At 40.5% G+C, this 26,274-nt stretch overlaps 1 protein-coding gene across 1 annotated transcript in view; it reads left to right on the top strand.

Moving 5' to 3' along the window:
• Window positions 1-449: 449 nt before the first annotated feature.
• LOC149191244 (Cleavage and polyadenylation specificity factor (CPSF) A subunit protein) overlaps window positions 450-26,274 on the top strand; it is a 134,457-nt gene continuing 108,632 nt past the window's right edge. The window contains exons 1-4 of the mRNA XM_089404140.1: window positions 450-991; window positions 2,700-2,834; window positions 2,983-3,062; window positions 3,241-3,324. Coding sequence (XP_089260266.1) covers window positions 815-991; window positions 2,700-2,834; window positions 2,983-3,062; window positions 3,241-3,324 — 476 coding nt within the window. The 5' untranslated portion in view covers window positions 450-814. The remainder of the gene's footprint in view (window positions 992-2,699; window positions 2,835-2,982; window positions 3,063-3,240; window positions 3,325-26,274) is intronic.

Genomic DNA, 26,274 nt, shown 5'->3' on the forward strand with positions numbered 1-26,274 from the left:
AAAAAAACTTTTCTGAATTCATTATAAATCACAAAAACTTTAATTTAAAAATAAATAAATTCAATTTTTATTCCAAGAGGCGTGGCCAAAATTCTAGCTATTTCTACATAAAATAAAAATAAATAAACACTGGTTGATTCTAGACGCGTCGCCAAAATTCTAGCTATTTCTACATAAAATAAAAATAAATAAATTCAATAATACTGATATCACATTAAAATATTAAATAAATTGTATTATTAAAATTTAATAAAAATAAAAATAAAATTATATATATAACAAATTTTTTGATTTTTCATAAACTCAACCAAAACACCTCCGTTATATAAGTTTTCTTCAAAACCCGTCAGAATTACGCCCTCGTCCTTGTCCCGTTCCAACTAGTAGACGTGACAATCCGTTCACTTGTCCACGTGGCTTGGAATCAGAAAGCCCTTAAAGTTTCGGTCGCGAGAGATCTACCGGCTATTTCAAACGTAAGGTTTTCGATTCTGTTATTAACTATCTGTGTTAGACGCTCCAATTGAGAACCAACCCACATTTGAATTGGATTAAGATTGGATCGTTCCTGCGTTCTGAAGGATTATAAGGATCGTAACAACCCACATTTGAATTGGATTAAGATTGGATCGTTCCTGCATTCTGAAGGATTATAAGGATCGTAACAACCCACATTTGAATTGGATTAAGATTGGATCGTTCCTGCATTCTGAAGGATTATAAGGTTCGGAATTCGAATTCCGGCCGGGCTTTTAGAGCAAAACTCCAATGGGATGTTGGCAAACAGTTCATACACTTTAAATTAGAAGAAGGAATGGCCGTGCAGAAGAAAGAGGCTGCAAGTGACCAATCCCAGTCCAAATCCCAACCTAAATCCCAACCCAAAAATTGTTATTGCTTGGCAAAATGCGTTCTCAAGGGAAGTGCCGTGTTACAGGCTGTCTATGGCCATATTCGTTCTCCAACTACACTCGACGTGGTCTTTGGCAAGGTATGCGCTCCTTGTTTCTGATTTTTTTCAAAGAATCTCTGATTCGAACTTCTGTGTTGTATTTTTAGGGGTTGGGCGATTTGAAAGTCCGATAGTATCATGCATATTTTGGGCGTGGCATCCCAGTATATAATATAGCCCTACTAGGGCCAGCTGCCCTTTTGGAGTGCACTGGGTGGTACCTCTTTTTGGTCTTAGGGTCTCTATCGAGGGTGGTCTCCAGTTAAGACACATTGGTTATCTTTAGAAAAGTGAATTAAATTCATGGAGTTTGAAATTCTTAACTCGGGCTGGCATTATGGCTTCAATGCCGAACGGTTCGGGCTAAGTAAGACATGTGGTTCTTTTTCATTTCTATATTCAAGCCACCCTTCACTAGAACGAGGCTTCATTTTCTTCTTAATTGTATATGCTCACTTGCATTCATGCGTTTCTTCAAGCCACTTTATCCTCAATCACCCGATCAATTCGACATTAGGACGTCTCATCACAAGCTGCCCTCCTCTTGGGGAGGTTGTCTTCTCAACCATATCTATATTTGTTTTTCACAAGGTGGTCCTTGCAGGCCGCCCTCCTGGGCAAGCAATTCTATTATTAATCATGGTATCGTTCTTATACAGGCTTTTCTCCATCTGAGTAGGTCTCCCCAAGAGGACGGCAGCTTGTGATGAAACGTCCTAATGGCGAATTGATCGGGTGATTGAAGATAATGTGGCTTGAAGAAACGCATGAATGCAAGTGAGCATATACAACTAAGAAGGAAATGAAGCCATGTTATCTCCATTTGTCCATCGATTGTTTAGCTGCGGTATTCTGATAGCCTGTTCTCTCATTGTTGGCCATCTCACCATCATCACTTCCTTAAATTAATACATAAGTATTCAGTATCTTGTTTTATTGTCAGTTTTCTTCACTCATGGATAGCTCAAACCTTTGTCAACCGCATACATCCCGACATAGCTCAATAAGTTTGATCTCTTGGGTATGTTACGATGACTACGAGAGTTCAAAATTATTAAGGATCCTGCCTTGTCATATAATTTTTCGAGCCGTTAATATTTCTATGGATTCCATTTTTTTTTGATGTACATTCGTTGTCAAAACTTGGGTGGGCACGGTGTTGGTTGTGCCATCTCGACCAATTGGTTCTTGGGTAGGAGATTATTGATCCCTTTTTATAATGGTTGATGCTCATAGTAATACCTGGTGATCTTAGTCCATTACCTTGTTTATGACCTATGTCATTTCCTTGGGCTAGGAGATTCTTTATGGCAACATATACCATTATGGGCTTTTCTATTTCTCTGCATTGTGGGATTATTATTGCCATTGGATGCAGCTTCAGCGAGTCATCTTCTTGTAAAATTTTCTTTGCTAGCTAATTGAAACTTCTTGTAAAACCATTTTCACCATGATTTTTATCTAGATTATTTGCTATACCAACCCGATATGTATTCTCTTTTCTTCAATCTTTGGTTACATCCTGCTTTTGTCCTTGGATTCTCAAGATATTGAAAATGGTACAGGTTTATGTACTGAAAACTAGTTAGGTTCATTTCAAAACACTGCACTTCACTGTCAAGGATTTGGAAATCATTTTTAGGAATTGGAATAAAATTCCAAGAGAAACTAAACATATCTTGATAGCGATGCATAAGGGTGGGAAAAGGTTACTTGTTGGCTGACAGTGTAATCATATTGATTCCAGGAAACTTCATTGGAGTTAGTAGTGGTCAGTGAAAATGGCACGGTACAACCTGTCTGTGAGCAGACTGTCTTTGGTACCATAAAAGATCTTGCTGTCCTTCCTTGGAATGATCAATGCCGTGCAGCTCAGCCACAGGTTTGTTTATACTACTTTCAGTGATGTCAGGGAGGGAATTATTTCAGGACCCAGGTTGCTTATTTCTCAAAGATAACTAGTTGATGCCATTTTTCTGTTCTGAAATTCGTAGTTTTATGCTTGGTTGTTGTATTCTCTTTATATGCAGACCTATGGGAAAGATCTCCTTGTTGTGCTTTCGGATTCTGGGAACTTATCTTTTCTCACTTTCAGTGTGGAGATGCACAGGTTTTTTTATTTTATATTTATCGATTATTTGTTATTGTTTTCTAAACTTATCAAAGAACAAAAAGGCATCAGTGGGGCTTCTTAGGTAATTTTCCTTGGTAGTTTACTGCTTAGTTATTGGATATCATAGTTTCAAGTTTCTACCACACCATGATTTTGATTATAGAACGTTTTCCAGGTTTCTGGCTGTAGCACACATCCATTTATCTCAATCAGGAAATTTGCGGCGAGAGTTAGGTCGGATGCTAGCTGTTGAATCCAAGTGAGTTTTCGATCAAAATTATTATCCTGTGCTTCTTCTAGTTGCATATGGTAGTTTTGATATCCAAGTGAGCTGCCAATTTAATGGTAATACAAATTTCATTTAATATGGAAAAACCACAAAAGTAAAAAATCCAAAGCCTCCTGATATCTCAGATAAGATGAGATAATTTTATTTATGCCCACAAATGACCAGAGAATAGGTCAATCGGACTAGAGAGCACAATTAGTGGCCACTGGAAGTTTCGAGAACATTCCTAGATGCTAAAATATTATCCAGTTAAGATTCAAGAAAGATACAAAATACATCATTTGAAGGAAGAAGAACATGAACCAGGTAAAGCGAAAGTGAAAAACTCTAAGATGCTGATGGAGGTCCAAACTCAACATCTGCATCATAACTGAAAATAAAAGTAGAAGTGGAGGAGGGAAGGAAGACATCCATGCCTCCATCTATCATTTTGAAAGAACTGATGCAGAGCCTTATGATGTCCTCCCGAAGAGTGCCTAGGGCTGATGGGGCTTGGCTGTGCAATCTTGGGAGGAGCAATGGAGTGAGACAACCTGTTTCTCCTAACATTCGAGGCTGTTGGGAAGAATCTCATCATGAAGGTCTGGCTGCTATATCCAACCTGGGGGCCAGCCGCCATACTTTGTAGTGGGTTGGTCTGGTTCAGAGGTCACATAGAAGTGATGTTAGGATAGATAAAACTACCGTATGATCTAGCCGAGTTCAACTTCACAGTCAATATACCACTGTATACATAATTCCTTTGGCCTCTTTTTTAAGAGTGGTGTTTGTGTTGAAGTATCTTAAAATATGCACAATAATACTGTTTATGTGATTTGAGTGGATTAGTTCTATTTGCCTGGTTTGATGGGAATAAAACTTTCATTTAATATAAAAATTCCTGTGCTTAACATAAACTTTAGAACATCTCTGTGTATCTAAGTCTACCTGTAGGCTGTAGGATGTAACACTTTTGAAACTCACAGTCAATATAGCACATGATATATGTGCTTAATTTAGTATAATTGCACCTTTTTTTTGAGAGCCATGCTTGTGTTGAAGATTGAAGTATCTTATAGTTTTTGGAACATTATTGTTTATGTAAAGCTATACTTATGATTGTATTGATTAGCTTGGCAGCTTTCACATTTTTTTAGTTTGCAAAAGAAATTCTATAGTGGCATTTCAAGATTGTAGGCAGTGTCTATTTTTCAAGTACTCCTATGACATACACAGCTATATTTCTATTCCTGCTGATTATGGTGAGAGCTGTGAATATGGAACTTAAATGGAAGTACTTAACATGTGCAGACTGTGTTTATTACTTTATGCATTACTCTGGAATTTAATTCATGTTCCTATCCTCAGTTGTTCCATTGGAATGCTTTCTGAATGTTGATGACTGTAAAGGTTGATTTTGAACTTTTATGATAAGACAATTTACAAAAGAACTACAAAGGTGGCCAAAATGCATCCATAAGTGGATAGCATTTAGATATGTAAGTGAGGATATTCTATTGGTTGAAGATAACTTGTCAACCATTCAGTAAGTAGAATATAGAACATGGTAAAGCAATGTTCCACCAAGTTTCTGTGATGTGACAGTGTGGGACATTGGGAATGTGTGGAGACACTGCCCAAATTTTAGGGAATATCACAGGAAAAGCTGGGGTCTCTGGCATATGGGAGCCCAACTTAAATGCTGAAAATTTAAAATCTAAGAATAAATACATGAAAAATTGAAACATAAATGATATGTAATATTAATAGATAATCATTCATTCAATCACAAATCTGATACAAGTAACAGAACCGAATGATATGTTGATACATAACATACATACATAACAATGAACATACATAATAAATGATACATAGCATACTGACCACAAATCGTTGATCGCCATTGTATTGCTCATTTCATTACTGACTAATAAATAACCAAGACACTGAAATGTGTCAAACTCCTCCATGTTTCTACTGAAATAACAGTTGCTGCCTGAAGGCTGCAATGTTTCTTTCCACCATTACACTTGTTGCCCACAGATTGTACATAGTACTATAGCAAGTCTTGGGATGCCATTATTCAACATTGTGCTGTGGTCTCACAATGAAATGAAAATGACAAATGAATGTGGGTTGGTGTTTATGTGCTTTTATAAATTGCAAATAGGTTTAGGATGTAGAAAAAATAGAGTTTTAAAGTTTTTAAAATATAATTTTAATTAATTTTTTTGTTTCCTCCTCTGTTATTAATTTATTTTGCCTTTTTTCAAGGTATGGCATGGGCTTTTTCTAGGGGAACATCCAGGAGTCGCTCCCAATTTTTTCTCTGGAGCATCCTGGAATTCCCATTTAAGAGGTATTTTCCTTGTGTTTTGTTGGAACATTTCCCTGTGAGTTTCTTGGCATCTCCACAAATGTTACGTAGGAGTCGCTCCCAATTTTTTCTCTGGAGCATCCTGGAATTCCCAGTTAAGAGGTATTTTCCTTGTGTTTTGTTGGAACATTTCCCTGTGAGTTTCTTGGCATCTCCACAAATGTTACGTAGGGAATTGTCCCACATCTTAGGAGTGTGGGAAGCATGTACCTATTTTCTGGAATGTGTCCCCATGTAATACAGTAGTAGAGTCACTTAGTTAGACTTTGATATCCAGTATTTGCGTGTTAATTCTCTAATTTCCCCAACATGAGCGTCTTAATTTTCGAACTCCCTCCACATGAGAGTACTATTTTTCAACTATTTGCCTCCATTATTTAAAAACTCCAAATTTTTACAAAGATGATTACGAGTTTATAGACTATATGCTTGATCTACTGTTATTCTTCATCTTTAGATCCTAGGACGTTTTCAAGAAAACAAGGTATTCCATATAGGATGAACACTTTCAGTAACCACTCACACGAGTAGATCAAAGATCATAATGCTAGTGTTTTTATGTTGTTAATGCCAATGTTTTAAAACTCTGACTCGGCCGAGGGTTGACTCCGACTCCGACTCGGTATCGACTCGGTCGGCTCAATTTCAATGATTCAGTCATTGTAAAAAATACATTAAATATTTTTATATTTTATAAAAAAAACATAATTTTAAAGATTTTCATTCATGTTTCCAAACACACAACATCAAAATATAGATAGAAGACAACATATGATCAAAGTAGGCTCATGAATATATCCATTATATCAAAATGGCACCCAGTGCACTGTCCAATACATACATGATGATGATATAGAGATCAAAACAAAACACATAACCAAGGAGGCTAGAAATGGCCTCTACAACAAAAGTAAACGATGACCAGTACTACTTACTATTGTTAGAGGAGCCAAGATCATCTGGATCAATCTCTGGATCAGAGTTAGACAGGGGGTCCCATGAAGTGGTAGCACTAGCAGGCTGTGCAGCAGCTGCAAGCTGAGATAGACAAGATATGCGCTTCTGTCATGGCTGAGCAGAGGAAGCGCCTGCAACTGGAGGACTTGTTGGCTCTGAGGCTGAAGCTGGTACAAGTGGATCAGGATCTACATTCAACTGAACATGTTGTTCGAGTGATGCTATCGTCTGTAATTCATAATCAATATCCTCATCAGAAGCAAACTCTCCTAAATGACTCCACTACCCAATCTGATGTTGGATCAATGTCCTCCAACGCAATGGGCTCTGAATCAGGTCTTTTGTTCAGCAATTGGTTGCATCTGAGACGAAGGTTGTATTAGACATAGACTAGATCATTTAATTGTTTTTGATCCAAATGATTTCTCTTCTTTGTGTGAATCGTCTCAAAGATAGACCAATTGCGCTCACACCCAGTAGCACTGCAAGTTTGACTCAAAATACGAATTGCAAACTTCTGCAATTTAGGACAATGGCTACCAAAAGCCTCCCACCATTGTGCTGCAAAAAACATAGAAGTGTAATGAGTTAGCTCAACAAAATTACAAATTATATCCGACTTTCAAATTATAAACGATTTAACAAAATAAGTATTAAGAATTTGAAAATTGAAATTTTTGTTTACCTGGCTCATCTGCTTCCCTTGCAATCTTTGCTAGGTTCTTCCCAAAGGTACCTGAGGCATCGCTGAAGGTTGTGACCTGTCGGTGTATCTCCAGTTGATCACACTCCAATGGGATCATGCGATCAATGCAGTCAATCAATCCATCTCTAACCTCCCCCCCCAAAGCTCCTGTTGCCTTAGCTTTATAATGATACCGTGGGTTCAAAAAATTATCCAGCGGCATGTATAGGGGGGTTCAAAAAATATCCAGCTGCATGTATAGGGCGATGACGTTGATTTTTCCATCTTTCATCAATGATTGCCCAAATGGGCCCATACTTAGCCATTTTATCCTTGTATGCCCTCTTTATTTGCTCTTTTGCTTGATCCATAGCCTCATAAATGAAGCCCATAGCTGATCTTTCCCCATCCACCAACTGCAACACCTTAACCAGTGGCTCAACAAGCTTCACAATCTTTGCTGCCTTTCTCCAAAATATTTCTTCATTAACTTTCTTTTTCAATTCTTTGCCTTCCAGTTTGTGAGATCACTAGCTTTGATTCCATTCTTCACTGGAAAAAATCTTTTGCAAGTCTCTATGTTGTGAAAGCATAGATTGCAATGTCAAAAAATGAGTAGCAAATCTAGTGATGGCAGGCCTAATAATATCTCTGCCCCCTGTGTGTTTCCTCATCAGGCTCAAAATCCATGAATGATTGTAGATAAATTTTGTTATGCTTTTGGTATGATCTACATTGTTTTTGACCCAATTTAATTTGCAATATCCTCAAGCATGAGGTCTATGCAATGTGCAGCACATGGGGTCCAAAAGATAGTTATGTGTTTTTCCTCTAATAGTTTACCAGCAAGAACATAGTTAGAGGCATTATTTGTGATGACTTGAACAACATTAGCCACCCCCACCTCCTCAACAACCTCATCCAATAGCTGAAACAACAATTGTCCATCTTTTACCTTATCAGATGCATCAACTGATTTTAGAAACATGGTTCCCTGTGGGTAGAAGATAAGAAAGTTTATGATGGTATGGTTTCTTTGATTAGTCAATCCATTTGACATGATGGTACATCCTGTTCTTGCCCATGAGTCCTTGAAATCTTTCAAATACTCATTAATGAAGGCAATTTCTTTCTGCAAACGATACCCCCTTAGCTCATGCATAGTCGGGCCTTTGAATCCTTTTCCGGCAGCGTGTATGGCATCAAACATAGGCTCATAATATGGTGAACGAGAAGCATTGAAGGGGATATCAACATCATACCACCATCTACATATGTAATCACAAGCAGTCTCACTCAGTTCTTTCTTCCAATGGTCATCTAAAGTGGGCTGCATATGACTTCTACTAGCTTGAGGACCTTGTGTATCTGATGGAGAGGAGGGTGTGACAGTGAAATAACTTTTGATATTCATATCACCCTTTTTCATTTTACCCTTACCCTTTTCTTGAATAGAATCAAAAGAGGGAGGAACATATTGGAAGGGGTTGGATGCATTAGTACAAGGGATAGAGGAAGAACCCTCAAAATCAAATTGGGGGTTGGTAGCCAACATTTTTTGTATATTCCTCTTCCTCCCAATTTAAGCCTCTAACTCTTTTTGCCTAGCCTTATCTTCTTTAAACTTCTCAAAGTTGGGTAACAAATCCTTCCTAATCTCCCCAATTTCTGGTGAGGTACATGGAGTAATTTGGCCTCTAATCCTTGCCAAGTGTTGTTTCAGCCTATTAATGCCCCCAGGACCATCCTTAATTTTTCTATGGCAAAATTTGCAATGCATTTGACTATCAACCATTTCAACATATGCCCAAGCAACATCTTTCACTCTAGGTGCCATTTTTTGACTTGGAAATGAAAGCAAAAAATCTGAAAATGAAAACAAAAAAAATAGCATTGATTCAATGTTCATTTCTTTCACCAAAAACACTCTTTTCAATTTCCAGATTTGCACATAAAATTTAATAAGCAAAAACAGTTTTTTACAAGTGAAAATAAAATACCTCCAGGCACAAATTGCCTCCTTAAGGTTGCTCCAAGAAACCAACTCTTCAATGCTGCTCCAAATGGCTGCCCAAGAAGCTCCTCACTCCAGCTATAATGTTTGTCCAAGACTCCTCACTGCTGCTCCAAAAACAAACTCAACAACTCCTCAGAGACTCTCACTGAAATTCTCACTCAAATGCATGATATGGCTGTGAGGAAATGAGAGGGGTTGGGTGGGTTAAGTAGGGTTTAGGAGAGGGGAATGGACCCCAAATACACAATAGACTAACTATAAACCTGTTTGGAGTCCTCCAAAAGAGATTTAAAAATAAATCGCTGTTTTATGGGTTAATGGGCCGCAATTTACAACTCGGCCAAGTAGGCTCGGACTCGGCCGAGCTGGCCAGGTTAATACCGAGCCGGTCGAGTTGTTAGACAACTCGGCCGGCTCAGTATTAACTCGGCCGACCGTACCGTTTCCTAGGCCGAGTCACTCGGGGAGGGTCTGGCTCGGACCAATTCGGTCGAGTCCGTTCCGAGCTGGCTGTTTCTGAAAACATTGGTTAAACTTAAAACCCTCTAAGAGGGAAACAATCCATGGCCCTAGCCAATGTGGCCACATAAGGCAATTTTATTAATGCAAAATATTTTCTTTTACATAAGAAAGTTGTTACAATTGATCATGACTGCTCGATTACAATGCAACTAATGCACACTAAATTAACACATTTTTTCTTAATAGACACATTAGATTAAGTTGAACTTAACTAGCTCCTAAGTGTCTAAATATCATAACAGGGCTTTATTGGAGCAACATCAAATTGTCACATCCTTCATTTTGAAGGCAAAATCCCACTAAATCTACCTAGGCAATCAACTAGTTATATCTTTTTATTGAAGACTGTGAAAATTCCTAAGCCGAAATCCCTACTGCATCCAACTGATGTTACTTCTCCCACTTGTTTAAATCAACAAGTTATTTATTGTATTCTACAGTAAATATCGAAGAAAATACATCTGCAACCTTCACTTAATTTACATATATGTAGAATCAAAATACTGAGCAAGAAAGAAAAATACAACACACAGGACACAATCATTTTTGGACAAAAGTACCCAAAAAAACCTGATGCAGGAAAACTGGTGTAGCAACTCTGAGGATTTTATTATTATGTAGGAGAAATTCTGAGTACAATTCTAGGATGCTCAACTAGCAATCCGATATAGAGAGAATACTAAACAAAAGGCTGGTGAAATGATCTCACCTTGTCACTGGAGAATTAGTGACTGATCCTGCTACTTTGGAGGCTCTGCGTCACCCTTTGTGTGGCCTTTGCACAGAACTGCGTCACGCCTCATGGGTATTACGCTGCCTCTCCTCAGGATCCTCTACGGGCTGAGAAATCGACTTTTCTGCCTCCCAGACTCACACCTTGGCTTCTGGCAACTGAACTTCGACTTCCCTCAACAGGAACTCGATTTCCCCTCACTGACTGCACTGCCTCTGCGTTAGCATTGCGTAGGCTAGCTTCAGCCTTCCTCTGGATGTCTTTCTGTTCTCTCTTTGCTTGGTACTCTCTGAAAATTCCTTCTCCCAGATTCTCACTGCCCCTCTGCTGCAAGATCTTCTTAATCGATTTCCCTCCTGAGAACTTCTCATTTTCTCAATCTCTCCGTGTGTTTTCCAAATGACCCTCAAGCCCCTTCTTATATCTTCTTGTTAGACAACCAACAACCTAGATTAAAACATAATTAAAGGCTCATATCGTTTTGACTTGATCCATAGCTTTTTCTAGAAGTTTCACACCTGATTAGATTAATACCCATTAATATTTTAATTTTCCTAAGTTTAGACCTAGTAACCCTATTAAAAATATTAATTATTTTAATAAAATCACTTCTGGGTGGAATTTCCCAAAACGCTTTTTGGGTTCTTTGGAATAACTGTGCCCAACCTCCCTGCAAAATTTGAGGCTTAGAGCACATCTGATGCTACTCCAAATCAACAAAGACAGGCTTCACTAAATCCACCTAAGCAATTAAATTGACATACCCTTTCATTGAAGCTTGGATTTGATCCGCCTTGTCAGGTGTAGCATTCTAGCTAATGTATCCTTTTAACTTGGGATTTATCTGAGTTGTTGGTTAAAAGAGTCTTTTTAAATTCCTAGTGAAATTGCTACTGTTTCTTCCTTGTTTTACCTTTAATGTTAGTTGCTTTGACTCTACTGCCCCAGGTTCCACAGGCTAACTACCCAGAAATAAAAACATGTCCCTTCCTTTTTAATTGTGACCACCGCTTTCTATTTTTCCTGATTTGCTTTGACCATTGGAAAATAAATTTTTTTCCTCCCAATTTTTTTCTCTGTCATATGATATGGATTCATGGCTTCTGTATACTGTGATGGAAACTACTTAGTGTGAATGCAATATTATATCTTCTGGGTAGGCTATATAATAAAATAGCCTTGGTGTCATTTTCTTCTTTTTTATGTGTCTGCTTGTTGTATTAATGCATTAAGATGACAAGACAGTTTCTCCTTTAATTGTAAATCCTAAAACAGTTTTGTAAAAGGAAACTCTACATTGTGAACCTCCAATCCAAATGATATATTTAACTGTTCTGAGATTTTTTGTTGTTTTTAAATAAACGTAAATGGTGAAGTTGAGTATCTGTCATTTCAAACCAATATTTGATTTTACATTGTCATCTTTTAACCATGTATTGTTAAATTTAAAAGCAACAGATATTTTTGATCTTCTTCAGCTAGTTGAAACAGGATTGGTAAGTGATCAGAAAGTCCTCCAATTACTAATCATGACTTATGCCTGCTGGCTTCCTCCAAAAGCTTACTGTTGACAAGAAAATTGTCCAACCTTTTCAAAATCCTGGCTAGTCCTCTTTTGGAGGTTCTTCATGTAGGAATAACCTTTATAGGCTTTACATCCATCAGCGTAAGCTCTCCAAACAACTGTAAGAAGTAATCAGCCAGGGGTTCTGACCTAGCTACTTCCCTCCCACGCCTCCCCAATATTCTCAAGAATTTAGAGTCAAGTTGAGATAGCCACCGAATATCACATATCTCCCAACTGAACTTGTTGATCTTTAGGAGAATCCTAGAAAGGTTTTCTATCTCCATAAGGAGCATAAAGGTTCATTATCTTGAAAACCTTGTTTCAACGTTTTGCCCTTACTTCCAGAACAATACTCACAGCAAGAATAGAAGTGGAAATAGCATCAATGTCTTCATTCCACCAAGACACAAGATCACTAGGTAACCCTTTTGCATCAATGGAGCAAAAATTCCATCCCTTCAACATGGGAGTCAAAACAGTGACATACCCATTTTGCAAATTCCCTCTTGTAAACATTGTAAATATTCTTTGTAATTATTTAGCCACCATTAACTGGCTGGGAGAAAGGGACAGATTTCAGAGGTTGGGGAAGGAGATTGCTTGAGAAACTTGGTTATTTTAAATGCTAGTCAGGGAAATTGATTGCTGTGTTGAATGAAGTTGGCTGTGCTATTAATTCAGCTGAAAGAGAAACTTGGTTATTTTAAATACTAGTCAGGGAAACTGATTGCTGTGTTGAATGAAGTTGGCTGTGCTATTAATTCAGCTGAAAACAAGGACGTGTCCATGTTTCTGTTGGGCAAAAATTACAATCAAAGAAAGGGACAAAAATCAAATGGGAGGATGGGCTGCCCTGTCCAAGAAAGGGGGTCTGTGTTGTTAATTTTAGGTATGTTCTATGCTTAGAGCAATTTATTTCAATTTTGACAGTTAGCTCAATGTCTTTTCCAGATTAGCAATCACATCGGCATTAAAGTAAACTGCAGATAGAACATAAACATAAATCGCAGAAGACAAGCCAAGACAAGAGGACACGAGATGTGGCGCTAGCCAGGGACAAACCCCAATGTGGGGAACTCTTGATCAATTCTTCTTATATGTTCTTCGATAGTTCAGCAGAGAGAGAAAGAGGTAGTACATTTACAACAAAAGTCAACACTTTGACTTATCTAGATAAGAGCATAGATCATCTCTAAGAAGGTGATACATGAGATCAGTTGAAGACACGCTGCTTCAACTGATTCTCCAAGGTGACTCCTTCACCTATCATTGCGCTGCATCTTGTCATCATGCCGCACCATGCTGCACCCATCATCATAATGCTGGACCTCATGATCATGCTGTACACATCATACTATTGCACCATGCCTGCCATGCTGTCCATGCTTGCTGCTGTCCCATGTGCCTTTGCTGCCATGTCATAGCGGCTGTCCCATACGTCTTCGCATACCTTGCTGCTGTCCCATGTGTCTTAGCAGCACTATATACCTTGCTGTCCCATGCATCTTAGCAGCACTATGTACCTTGCTGTCCCATGCATCTTGGCAGCACCATGTAGCTCAGTAGTCCCATTTACTTTGCTGCACTAGTTAGCAGCATCATGTAGTCTTAGCATTGCTGTACTAGTCACCTTGCTTGCTGCTGTCCATACTTGCTGCTGAGCAGCACCATGTACCCTTGCTGCCATGTGTTGTTTCACCACGCTGCACTACTGCACTGCATCACTGGTTAGGGCATCACCCTACAACCCTTATTCTCCATACAAATAAGCAAACCAGCCTTCTAAAGACTGTGGTTCTCCAAGGGAATAACCCTCCACACCTACGCTATTCCTTTTGGCTTTGTTTGACTGTGGCTAAGGCCATGCTGTCCCTACAGCCCCTTCACGTTGTCTAGGGCAGCCTCCACGCTGTCCTTCTGGTCCTTCATACTGTGGCTAAGGCCACGCTATCTCTATAGCCCCTTCACGCTGTCTAGGGCAGCCTTCATGCTGTTCCTTTGACCCCTTATATTGCGGCTAAGACTCCGCTGTCCACACAATTGTTCCTCTGCTTAATCTGCCCAGCGATACGCACTTGGAACAACCCTTACTTACCACGCCGTCACTTACAACAAACCCTCACTGCGGTCCAGAAACTTGACCGCGTTAGGGCTTCTCACCTACAACAAACCCTCACTGTGGTCCAGAAACTTGACTGCGTTAGGGCTTCTCACTTGACTACATCCTAGGGCTTCTCACTTGACTGCGTCCTAGGGCTTCTCACTTGACTGCGTAGATACTAGGGCTGTCCTCCTTGTAGCGTTAGGGCTGCCTTCTTTTCCTCCAACATCTAGGGCTTCCACTCCTAGATTTCTCTTCCACTAAAACCCAAGACAAGTGGAGAGAAATCAAGATAGAAGTGTGTGTAGAAATGACTATCAAGTCACCTCTTTTTATACTAAAACATTGAGCACATGTGGGGTTTATTTGGTTGCTGGCCGACCTTGACGAATTGTCTTATAACACAAATAAATTCATAACTCCATGAATACTTATTGGAATCGGATGATCTTTAGATCAATCCTACATCTCTTGATGGGAGGGATCCAAGGAAAATATCAGCTACAATAAATAAGATGACCCACATGGAGTTTGACCCTAGTTGCCAATTTTAACATGTAGACTACGAAAGGAATAGACGGTTTTGTCTATTGAAACAACGAGGAGAAAATATCCTTAGTGAATTAGAACAACGACGAGAAGTGGAGATCGGGGGAGGTTTGTGAAAAACATAGAGGATTCTTTCACTCAAGTAGAACTGAGCAGTAAGAAACAAAGCATTGGGAGATTGAGAGGTTTCGCTGTGAAAATATTATTCAAAGGAGAACACTCTTTTGATATCCAGCTGAGGAACCCAAGAGGGCTTGCTAGGTGAATATTACAGAGCAATGGCATGCGTAAGGTTGAGGAAACCATTGGGAAGCTTGTGCATTGATGAAGCTACTAGCCAGGATGTAGAGGCACTTTGGTATTTATGAGGGCTGATGAAACACCAGATGTTGCCTTGGGGCTGAAGAACTGGTGCTTGACTCACTGAGGAAGTGCCTGGAAAAGGTGATCCTTGTACTCTCATGGTAGTTTATCCAGCTAATGAATCTTCCCATATTAAAGTGGAATTTCTTCTTTTGAAAGTGAGTTTTAACCAAGATTCCACGATGTCTTCGGGATGGGGAGATGCGGGTGCGGGGAGACGCACAAAGGGGACTTGTGGGAGTACCCTCAAATTCTAGGGGAATTTAGGGGGGATGGGGGGACGTCAGGATATATATATATATATAATTTTCATGTTCATATTCATTGTTCAATAATGAAAGCATATTAAATAGACTAATAATTAATAGTAATACATTGAAATTTCAAATTTGATCCATACATAAAAGTTAAATTGATAGTTGAATCAAATAACGACATATATTGTAATTGAATCTTGATCCGTCCTCATCATTCATTTTGATACATACATCATTCATATGACATACTCATTATAATGTTCTAAATTCTAATTCATCAATACCATAAGATTCAATAATGAAATATTCAAATACAATGTACATTGATCCATATCATTCATCATTCATCAATCATCATTCTATAATCTACATTGAATCATTGATTTAAAAATTAAATTGAAAATTCATCATTCATCATTCTAGAATCTAAATTGAAAGCAAAACATACTAGTATATTACTATATACTATATTAATATACTAGACACTGAAGTTTGAACACTAAATTTATATAACTCAAAGTTTCAAACTCAAAAATAGTTAAGAGTGAAGAGTCGATCATCAATATCTAGTGTCACAACTCAAATGTTAAAAGTAAAACTGAAAAGTAAAAATGGAAAATGAACACTGAAAATAAAATCAACATCAAGGACTCAATCTCAATGATTGGTCCTCTACATCCATCTGCTGCATGAAGTCATCAGGACCATCAATGGGAATGTTGTTATCTGAGTTAGAGTCACTCTCTTGAGTAACCAATGGAACTCCAACCAAACCATGCTGCAACTCATCTGGTCCATCCTCATCATCTATCTGTGCATTATCCTTTGGATCCACATCCCATCGTGTTGCTGGTCCCCTCTGATACTCTAGTGTCTTCCTATGTGCAAGACGTAGAGAACTGTGCACTGCAACTAGCTTCTCTGCTCTCCTAGAGGAAAGTCTATTCCTCTTGATAGAGTGGATGAAGCTATATGTGGACCAATTCCTCTTTGCTGCAGAGGAACTAACAATCTGAGACAATAAGCGAATAGCAAGTTGTTGGATCTCTGGAGCCTCATCCCCATGCATGGTCCACCAACCAATGGGGTCAGTTTGGCCTAAATCATTGCGATCTTCCCTTGCATTAGGCTTGTTGAAGGGACCATTGAGACTTGCAAATTGCATCCACTGTCTCCTAATGGTTCTCTCTTCTTCTGAACTATACATCTTTGTAATTTGTAATGGCTACTCGAAATCCCTTTTTGACCTCTGGATCTTCAGTGGGAAGAATTCTATTAGTTCTTGCCACATACCATTTTGAGTTGAGTGCATATGCTGCCATGTGCAAAGGTGTATTCATTCGATCCCACTTACGCTGAATAATGGGTCGAATCTGAGTCGTATAGAACTCTAAGGAAGGATATTTCTCACGAATGGCCACCCTTACTTGGTCCAACATACTATCAAAAGTCTCATAGATTTCTCCAAGAGTAGGGGAATTTGTGTCAGTGTAGCGAATGACCTCAACTACAGGATGTAAGAGTGATACCAAATAACCACAATCTGTCCACCAATCATTATCCAATATCCGAATCCTGATTTTCTTCCCTTCCTCTGTCTTGGATTCTGCCCATCTATTCCAATCTGGAGTCACAACCATGGCTTGCAATGCTGACTGCGCCTCCAACATCCTCTCTAATAAAAGAAAATAACTAGCATATTTGGTATCAGTAGGCTTGAGGAATTCCTTCCTCGCATGAGCCCTGTACATGGCTAAGGAGGTGTGGTGATTGCAAATAAACATTTGCATATTTCTTGCAGCTGTCACCAAGTTTAGATACCCATTCAATTTTGCCAATGTCTTTCAATGCATTATTGAGCGCATGCACACAATAAGGGGTCCAAAAAATGTCTGTATTTACTCTGAATCATTAATCCTGCTGATCTACACACTGCTGCTGCATCTGTGACAACCTGTACAACATTTGTAGAGCCAACCTCCTCTGTAGCATCACAAAGAAGCTCAAAATGGAAAGTTGCATATTTGCGCTTTCCAAAACAATCAATCGCTCTAAGAAAGAAAGGCCCCTCTCGGCAAGTAACTATGATGTTGATAAGTGGACGTTTGGTAATGTCTGTCCACCCATCCATAACAATAGAACAACCTTCCCTCACCCATCTTTGCCTCAAAGTTTCCTTTTGCACACATTAATATTGGCCACTTGCCTTTCTAATCTCACTGTTCTCAACTTATGTTCACCTGGGGGCACATATGAGGGTCCTGCTGCTGCAATTGCCTTGACCATCTCTTTGTAGTAAGGAGAATGACTAACATGGAAAGGAATTCCATTGGCAAAAAGAAATCTGCCAATGGCATCATCTTTATCATCACGGTTCAGCTTACTATACATCCCTACAAGAGTTGGTCCCACTGCACAAGAGCGGGAACCCTTAGTCCCAATAGGAGATGGTGGAGGCATATCTTTCATCTCTTTTAGTTTTAATTTTTTTTTTGAGCTTGTGGCTTCATCAAAATTTTGTTGAGCTTGGGCCATGACATTTTTGCTTGAGAACATGCCCTTTGCATCTGCTGCCATTTTCATTCTCAAGAGCTTTGATTTTTGCAGCATGGTTAAATTTGTACATATACTAACCCCTTTGCCACCTACACCGAAAATATGCATCTTGAGACGACTACAACTCCCAACGCAAGAATGGCCACAAACATTGTATTTCCAATGGCGTGTCCCACTTCTTTTGCTTCCCGGTTTTGGTTGGGTTGAAGAGCCAGACATTTTGGTAGCATATAGCAAAAGAGGTTTGCTTGGATTAAATGTCCCCTTTGCATATTCTGCCAATGACTTTGATGGGGTTGGAGTCATTGGAATGAGATTAGCACTAGCTGCACTACTGCCATGGGTTTCATTCATTGTTGATGGAGTTTCAGTTTGAAGAGGACTTGTTTCAGTTTGAGGATCATATTCACTTTCAGTTTCACTGTCACTGCCACTGTGGCTGCTGTCACTCATTTTGCAAATAATTTATTTTGCAGATTTTTTATTATTTAATGCCCTGCAAGAAGGGTTTCAAAATCTAAAATTTAAAACTACTAATAATTTATAAAACTAAGTAACCAATTTATAAAACTGATAATTTAATAAATTATAATTTTAAATTTATAAAACAGAAACTATTCTAACTCTAAGTGGTCACTGCCCAGTGCCAACTGGTTTCCAAATTCTATAGTTCTAAGTTTACAGAAATTAAAATTTTTAATTTTTAATGCCACATAAAAGTTTAAAACTAAAACATGAAAAAAAACGGCAGGGTTGACGGTGGCTGTGTGGCCAAGGTTGACAGTAGAAGTTGTGATGAACGTAGACGGCGGCAGCGGGTTGAGCAACTGTGTGGACACCAACAATTACGTGGACGGGTCGTGGACGGCTTGAGCAGCGCTACGTGGACAGGTCGTGGAGCAGCTGCGTGGACAAGTGTAGCAGCGTTGCGTGGACAGGTCGAGCAGCGCTGCGTGGATGGCTCGTGGAGCAGCTGCGTGGACAAGTCGAGCAATGCTACGTGGACGGGTCGTGGAGCAACTGCGTGGACAGGTCGAGCAGCGCTGCGTGGACAGCTCATGGAGCAGCTGCGTGGACAGGTCGAGCAACTGCGTGGACAGGTCTAGCAGCAGAGGGTGGGCGCTGGCGTGAGCTCTCGGTTACCTGTGGAGCAACTGCGTGGATAGGTAGAGCAACAGAGGGTGGGCGCAGGCGTGAGCTCTCAGTTACCTGTGGAGAGCATGGGCGCAGAGTGAAATGGCGGCAAAAAGAATGAGCTCCGTTGTGGCAAAAGAGCTCGAAGTGGGAGCAGAGTGAAATGGTGGCAGAAAGAATGAGCCTAAACAATGAAATTTGGTTGTAAATGAAAAAATGAAAGTAAACCTAACTTTTCATGTTTATTTTTTATTTGTTAGTTTAGTTTTTTTTTTTAATTTTTTAATAAATTAATTTTCAATTTTTTATTTTTTTATTTTTGGTAAGGGTAATTAGACAAAATTGAAGGGGGACGCCCAGAAGAACCCCAGTTTTGGGGGGACACCCAGAAGAACCCCAGTTTTGGGGGGACCCGGAAGTACCCCTTTTGGTGAGTCGAGTCTCCCACACTGGGGAAACGAACCCCCTTGCGTCTCCCCGAGTCTCCCCAAAAGGGGTGCGTGGGGAAACGCACCCACGAGAGTCTCCTCGTCTTGGATGCATGGGGTGCGAGGGGTGCGCGCACCCGACCCTGGGGGACGCGTTCCTGTGGAACACTGGTTTTAACACTTTGTTAGCATCCCTGTACTGATGCTAGCTGTATTCTAAACTACTTGAATAGCTAGTGGGTGAAGTTGGTGTATCCTTGAGACACCCTGTTTCAGCCATAGTTTTAAAAACCGGCCACAAAAACCGGTTACCGGTCAAACCGGCCGGTTAGATAGCTGGCCGGTCCGAACCGGCCTAATAAACCCGGTCAGCTCCCTCCTGTGCCCAAAATCTGGCCCTAACTGGTCAAAACCGGCCGGTTTAGGACGGAACCAGCCGGTTTCTATCAAACCGGCCGGTTCCGTCCTAAACCGGCCGGTTTATGGACAACACATTGGTGGGAGCGAGGACAAGCTTGCAAATTAATTTCACTGGAGGTTGGAAGATCCTGATTCAAAGGAATTCAAAGATTGTGTTGAGAGGCAAGTGGCCTTAACTGAATCCTTGCTGAAGACTGGTGAACTGAGTAAGCACATCATAGCCCTATATGACCACCCTCGATATGACTGTCCATTCAAATTTAGCAATAATTACTCTTATTTTTCCAACACTGGGCTTCAAGATCAGTGTATTCTTTATAATCAGGATACTTTGGAAGCAAAAGCACAGGTCTTGTGTGACCCTAATATGCTGAAGGAAGATGGAACAGTAGCATTAAGTTTCTCCGAAGTCAGTGAAAATGTGGAATTCTTGGCTGTTGGCTTGAGTACCAATGGCAGTGACTGGTTGAACAACAACGTTATAAGGAGGGCAGATAAGAGTATGGAACCCGATGTCCTTTCATGGGTGAAATTTTCTTCAATTACGTGGACTAATGACAACAAAGGGTTTTCTTACAGCCGTTACCCAAGCCCCAAAGAAGGAGATCGGACAGATGCAAGAACAAAAACAGATATCAATATTGATCATCAACCATTTCACCATTTCTTGGGTACCAATCAATCTAAAAATATTCGCTGCTGGAAAGATTCAGAACAGCCCAAGTGGACAATTGAGTCTGTAAAGACAGATGACAGAGAGTATGTTCTTTTATCTATGATAGAAGGCTGTAACCCTGTGAACGAACTCTTTTATTGTGAACTCACTGCTCTTCCTCAAGGTTTCAAAGGCACAAGATGAACCGAAGATGAAGGGCGGTTCTGTGCTCTGCATTCTCTGGGATTGTCTTCCACCCAGTACTGTGGAAGCCATTGGAGTGCATGGAATGTTGATTAAGCCTAAGTATGGAATTATAGCAATTCCAGGGGATTCAGTTTTGTACATACCAGATGCACGAAGAAGCAGTAAAATTGGAGTTTCAATTGAGACCCCATTCAGACATAGGATGTCAAAACCAGTACAATATATGGAAAGTATATGTGCTGTAAAGCCAAAATTGGGGTCTACACTGTACACTGTAGACTTGTAGTAGGCCAATGGCCTCATAGCTTGCAGCATTGTTTTTGGACTTTATAGGCCATTTAGAGCCTCATTTCTTATGTATTTTGCTATTTTGTCGATGATATGTATTGCACTCGGTGCCATTTTGATATATTCACCTTTGCATGGTATATAAATGAGCAAACTTTGCATATTTTGTCTCTATTGGCTTGGAATCATGGTTTTACATCTTAAAAATAGTTTTGTTTCATTAAAAATTAATTATTTAATGTATTTTTTAAAAACCGGTTCGTTTAGACCAAACCAGTCCCGGTTAGACCGGTTCCGGTTGGTAAACCGGTTCATTAGGTGGACCGGTCCGGTCACCGGTTCCGGTTTTAAAAACATTGGTTTCAGCTGATAGGATTGGTTGTTTCCTGTGCTGATGCCTACCATGTGTAAATGAAGATGGTTCTCTATCTTCGGTGTGATTGTTTGTAAAGTTTGTGGGGGAAGGTGGTGTAGAATTGGGTACACCTTGTTTCAGTTGATACTATTGGTTGTTTCTTTGAAAGCACTCATCCTCAAGCTTTGAAATTTGGCTTGGGGGTGACAACTGCAAGATAAGATAAGTATTTACTTAAGCTTCTTATGCTTAAATGATATGTACATGTTATTTGCACTAGTTAAATGTTTATTTTGATGATAAGGAATGTGATTTCCTGTGTGGATATGGGATGTTGAACTCTTTGTATAAATCTATGAGAAATGGTTGAGAAAAGTTGTATATGTTTAAGTATTTACATCTCAGTGATCTTATAGTCTTGAAGAGATGGTAATATCTTCATGCTTAATGATGAAGTTTGATGATTATGGTCACCAACATGTATTACTATGTGTGTGTCCCATTAATTGCTATGAGTACGTGAGCTGGTCGTTTGAAAGAAATGCATCCTTATGTTGTGGGTGGGAGTTGTTTAAGTTCCCTATAATTATGAGAAGGTGCACTTGAATGCACATTCACTGAGTGTATCTTCCTGTACATATTATTTTCCAATTTTCATCATTAAACGTTTTGTGTGTACTTCAACGAGTTTCGCTAATTGCCGCAACACAATGCTTAATGTCTTTCATGGCCTTAGTGTGTTGGGAATTATTGTGAAATCATGTTCATGTTTTCTCAAGCAGAAGAGTTGGAATGATTCAAGCCTGTGTAAAACTAGGAAGAAATATGGAATTTTTTTCTAAGTAAAAAGCCTTGCAAGCAGGGCAATAGTCGCTTGTGGGACCTGCTAAGTTGGGGGTCGGGTTAGTTTCCAAAACCTTGCAGGTTGAGATTGGAACTAAATTAGATCTATTCACTAGTTGGGTGGGATCCGTTAGTCGTGGTTGGGTTGGTCGGATCTGGGAGCAAGTTGGGCGATAACTTAGTCAGGCCCATTAGCCAGGCGACCAAGTCAAGGTCGGGGCTCCAGTCAATGTCACGACTTGTGTGGTTTTGGCGAAATGGGCCGACATTTGACTGTACACAAGCACACTTATTCCACGTGGATTCGTCCATGTTGGTAGAGCAACCATGTAGGTACCATGCAAGATGTCACGTGGGTGACATGTAGGGGCCATTGCTGATGTGGCAAGTTCAATTGACTTAACCTTAAATGGCCATATCTTTTGATCTGTAGGATGGATCGGGGCAAAATTTATATCGTTGGAAAGGTCTCGACAAGATGAATGCTATGGTATTGCTTGTTTCTAGTTTTAAGGTAGTTGAAAAATGAGGAATTTTATGACTGCATTTCCTTGAAAGAGAACTATGGAGGTCAAGTCTATGATAGTAATGCACCCTTCTACCCTTAGTATGGGCTCTGGGTAGTGAAATGTTGGAATTTCTAAGTCAAACACGTTAGAAACCCTCCATGCACTTTATTTGATTTATTCCTACTTACTTGTTTCGTCACTTAACAAGTTATTTACAATGTAAATACTTAAAATAAACACTAGTGCATGCTCAACATATTACAGATCAACCATTGAAAGAAACAGAAACAATCACATCACATGACACCATTATTTTTGGACCAATGTCCTCGGAAAAACCCAATGTGGGAAAACCGGTGCAGCTATATGAGGGTTTTCTTATTAAGCAATATCATAGTACAATCTGGGTGCGGAAATTGGCCTACCCAACAGAGAATTTCCCTTGCAGTAATTCCTCTCAGTTTGAGACAAATCTCCTGGGTGAAACCCCGGATAATCCTTCCGGCAGCTCCTTAGCTCCAATCTGCCCCAGAAACCCCATCGTCTGCCCTTTTTGGACTGCGTCAGCCCCTCTCTGCCCAGCACTGGCCCTGCGTCAGCCTTAGGAGGCCCTGCGTCAACAACGCTGGCCTCTTTGAGGCTCTGTGCAGCTCTTGGCTGCCTCTATGTGGCCTTGCGTGAGCCCCGGCGGCCACTGCGTCACTCTCTCTGGCTACTGCACTGCTCTCCTGGGACTATCTCTGCCTGTCTGTCTCTCTGTACTCAATGCCCCTCAGCTGCAACTCCTGATCACTAATTCTATCTCTCTTAGCAAACCCCGCTCTAGAGAATAGAATGACTGATCACTTTGGTGTGTTCTCCAAGTGACCCTCAAGCCTCCTCTTATACTTTTCCTGTTGACATATCAATGGTTGAGATTAAGTCCCTAATCAACAACTAAGATTAGATCTGGCTTGATCCATGTCTTTTGGACCATTCTAACACAGTTTCATATTAATTCACGTCAATATTTTATTTTCCCTAAGTTTAGACTTAGGGACTCCATTAAAAGTATTAATTATTTTAAAATCTCTTGAACAGTTTAGAATCTGCCCAAACCCTTTCTGGGTATTGGAGATCTCACGTGCCCTAACCTCTCCACCAAATTTCGTGGCTAGAGCACATCTGATGCTACCCCAAATCAACACTCCCTCTTAGCGACGATTGTGCTCTAGCAATACTCCCCATTGAGTATTACTTTGGTCATTCGGCATCAGTACCTGTGGTGATTCTAGCCCTTCTTGCCCAACATCCTTTGCACTGTTGCGTCCTGTACTGCTGCCCATGGTTCTGTCACTGCCACTGCTGCATCTGTATGATAGCTCCCTCTGCATCCGTGCTGTTGCTGGTCCTTTCTCCCAGCACTGCATCCGTGCTGCTGCTGGTCCTTTCTCCCAGCACTGCATCCGCATTGCACCTCCTCTGATCATGTTGCATCGTGCTGCCCACTCACTGCAATTCAGTTACTGAGAAGTAAGTAATTGATCTCCCAATCTGACCTCCTTGTTGGGCTAGAGACACCCACTGATGCTGAAGCTCTCTCTGTCGCTGACAAGTGCTCCCTTTTTGACCTCTGCGCTGCTGCAACAACTCCCTGCATCTCGCACCGTTGCACACCTCTCTGTGCCATCCTGCACTGGTGCAACACTCCTGTGCCTCTCGCACTGCTGCAGCTTGCTAGCCTCACGCTGTCTCGAGACTCCTGCACTGTAGCTCTCTCTGCCGCCCCATCTGCATTTGTCTCTACTCGACTTAGTCAGTCCTGCTACTCCTCTTCGGGGCTCCCGTAGTAAGGTCTAATCCAAGAGGTTGTGTACTTCGAGGATCTTGCCCCTCATCGCCTGTAGTCCGCCTGACTACAGCGTGATGTCTCCCCACTTCCGCTCAAGGGGTGCGTATGCACTCATGGCACAGTCATCATCTGTCAAAACTTCCTTCTCTGCCCGTGCTAGCGTTGCCTTAGTCTCGGAAGACTCTCCCTTACTCTTCTTCCTTGGACACTGGGTCTCATAATGACCCAGCCAATGTTGCACGAAGCGGGGACGCCGAAGCGTCATTTTCCAAAAATCTAGGAAGCGAAGCGTCCGCGGAAGCGTCTGCTATATATATATATATTTTTTATATTTTTTTGCATTTATACTCAAAACAAACATCCCAAATACCAAATTAATTGTAGAAGACATGAAAACATGCATATTTTTGCATAAATCAAGATAGATATAACATCCATTGTACATTAATGATCTAGAATCTAGATTCTTCTCCTCTTGTCTAGCCTTTGCCTCTACCTCGATTGTCTAGGGATATTAGTCAACATTGCCCAATTTTGATCAAACTACCTAATTCAAGACTTAAAATATGGTAGAAAAAGCTTAACATGTTTGATCGATGATTTTGACTTGATTGAAAGGTAATTTTTTGCTAAGGGCGTGCCGCGTGACAAAGGAGTTCAACAATTAACACCACCAACACCAGGGTACATATAGGGCTTGGTGCTCTTGATTAAATGCTAATCGCATACCTTCATACTTGATATAATCTAATGAAATGCCACAATCCCATTGATCCTGAATACCTGAAAACTGTTAAGTCTGCTGAATTTTGAATAGGATATGAAATTCTATTTTCTCCATATGAAGTCCAATGAGGCTGGAACCACTCTCAAACATTCTGAGTCATTTCATGGTAATGTTAAAAATTTAAGTAAAAGGATGAAAATGAAAAATAAAGGAGAATGTCACTTTTACTTTAAGAATTTAACATTACCATGAGGGAGCATCTGCTATATTTATATTTTTTTTTGCTTTCATTTGTCACCCTAACCCAAGGTGGACCCACCCCCAACAAGCAAACTCACCTAAAATTTTAAAAAAAATTGAAAAAAAAAAACGATTTTCTAAATGCTTTTCCGGAAGCTTTTCTGGAAGCGTACGGAAGCGCCTGGGAAGCGCCTGGGAAGCACCTGGGAAGCGTCTGGGAAGCGTCTGGGAAGCGCCGTACGAAGCGCGCTTCGGAAGCGCCAGTGCTTCCAAATTTCCAGGAAGCGTCTAAAAATTTCGGAAGCGCGCTTCCGGCCAAGCTTCCTAGGCGCTTCCGTACGGGACGCGCTTTGGGGCTTGGAACGGGGGGGGGGGGGGGCGCTTCGTGTAACACTGGGTCACCCAGCTCCCCACAGTGGAAGCACTTGATCTTGGAGAGATCTTTCTTCTTCCGCTTTTCCTGCTTTCCCTCAGATGCTAGGGCAACATCTTCATCCTCTTGCTTGACCTTGATCCCCTTGCCGCTGCTACCCGTCTTCGACTACCGTCTGATCTCTTCCTGGCGAAGAGCTGCCCACATCTCGTCCCAAGGTGGGAGAGTCCCTTTGCCCAATATA

Source organism: Pinus tabuliformis, chromosome 2_2, assembly GCF_031772625.1.
Source record: "Pinus tabuliformis cultivar Carrire ecotype Pingquan chromosome 2_2, CPIR1, whole genome shotgun sequence".
NCBI lineage: Eukaryota > Viridiplantae > Streptophyta > Pinopsida > Pinales > Pinaceae > Pinus > Pinus tabuliformis.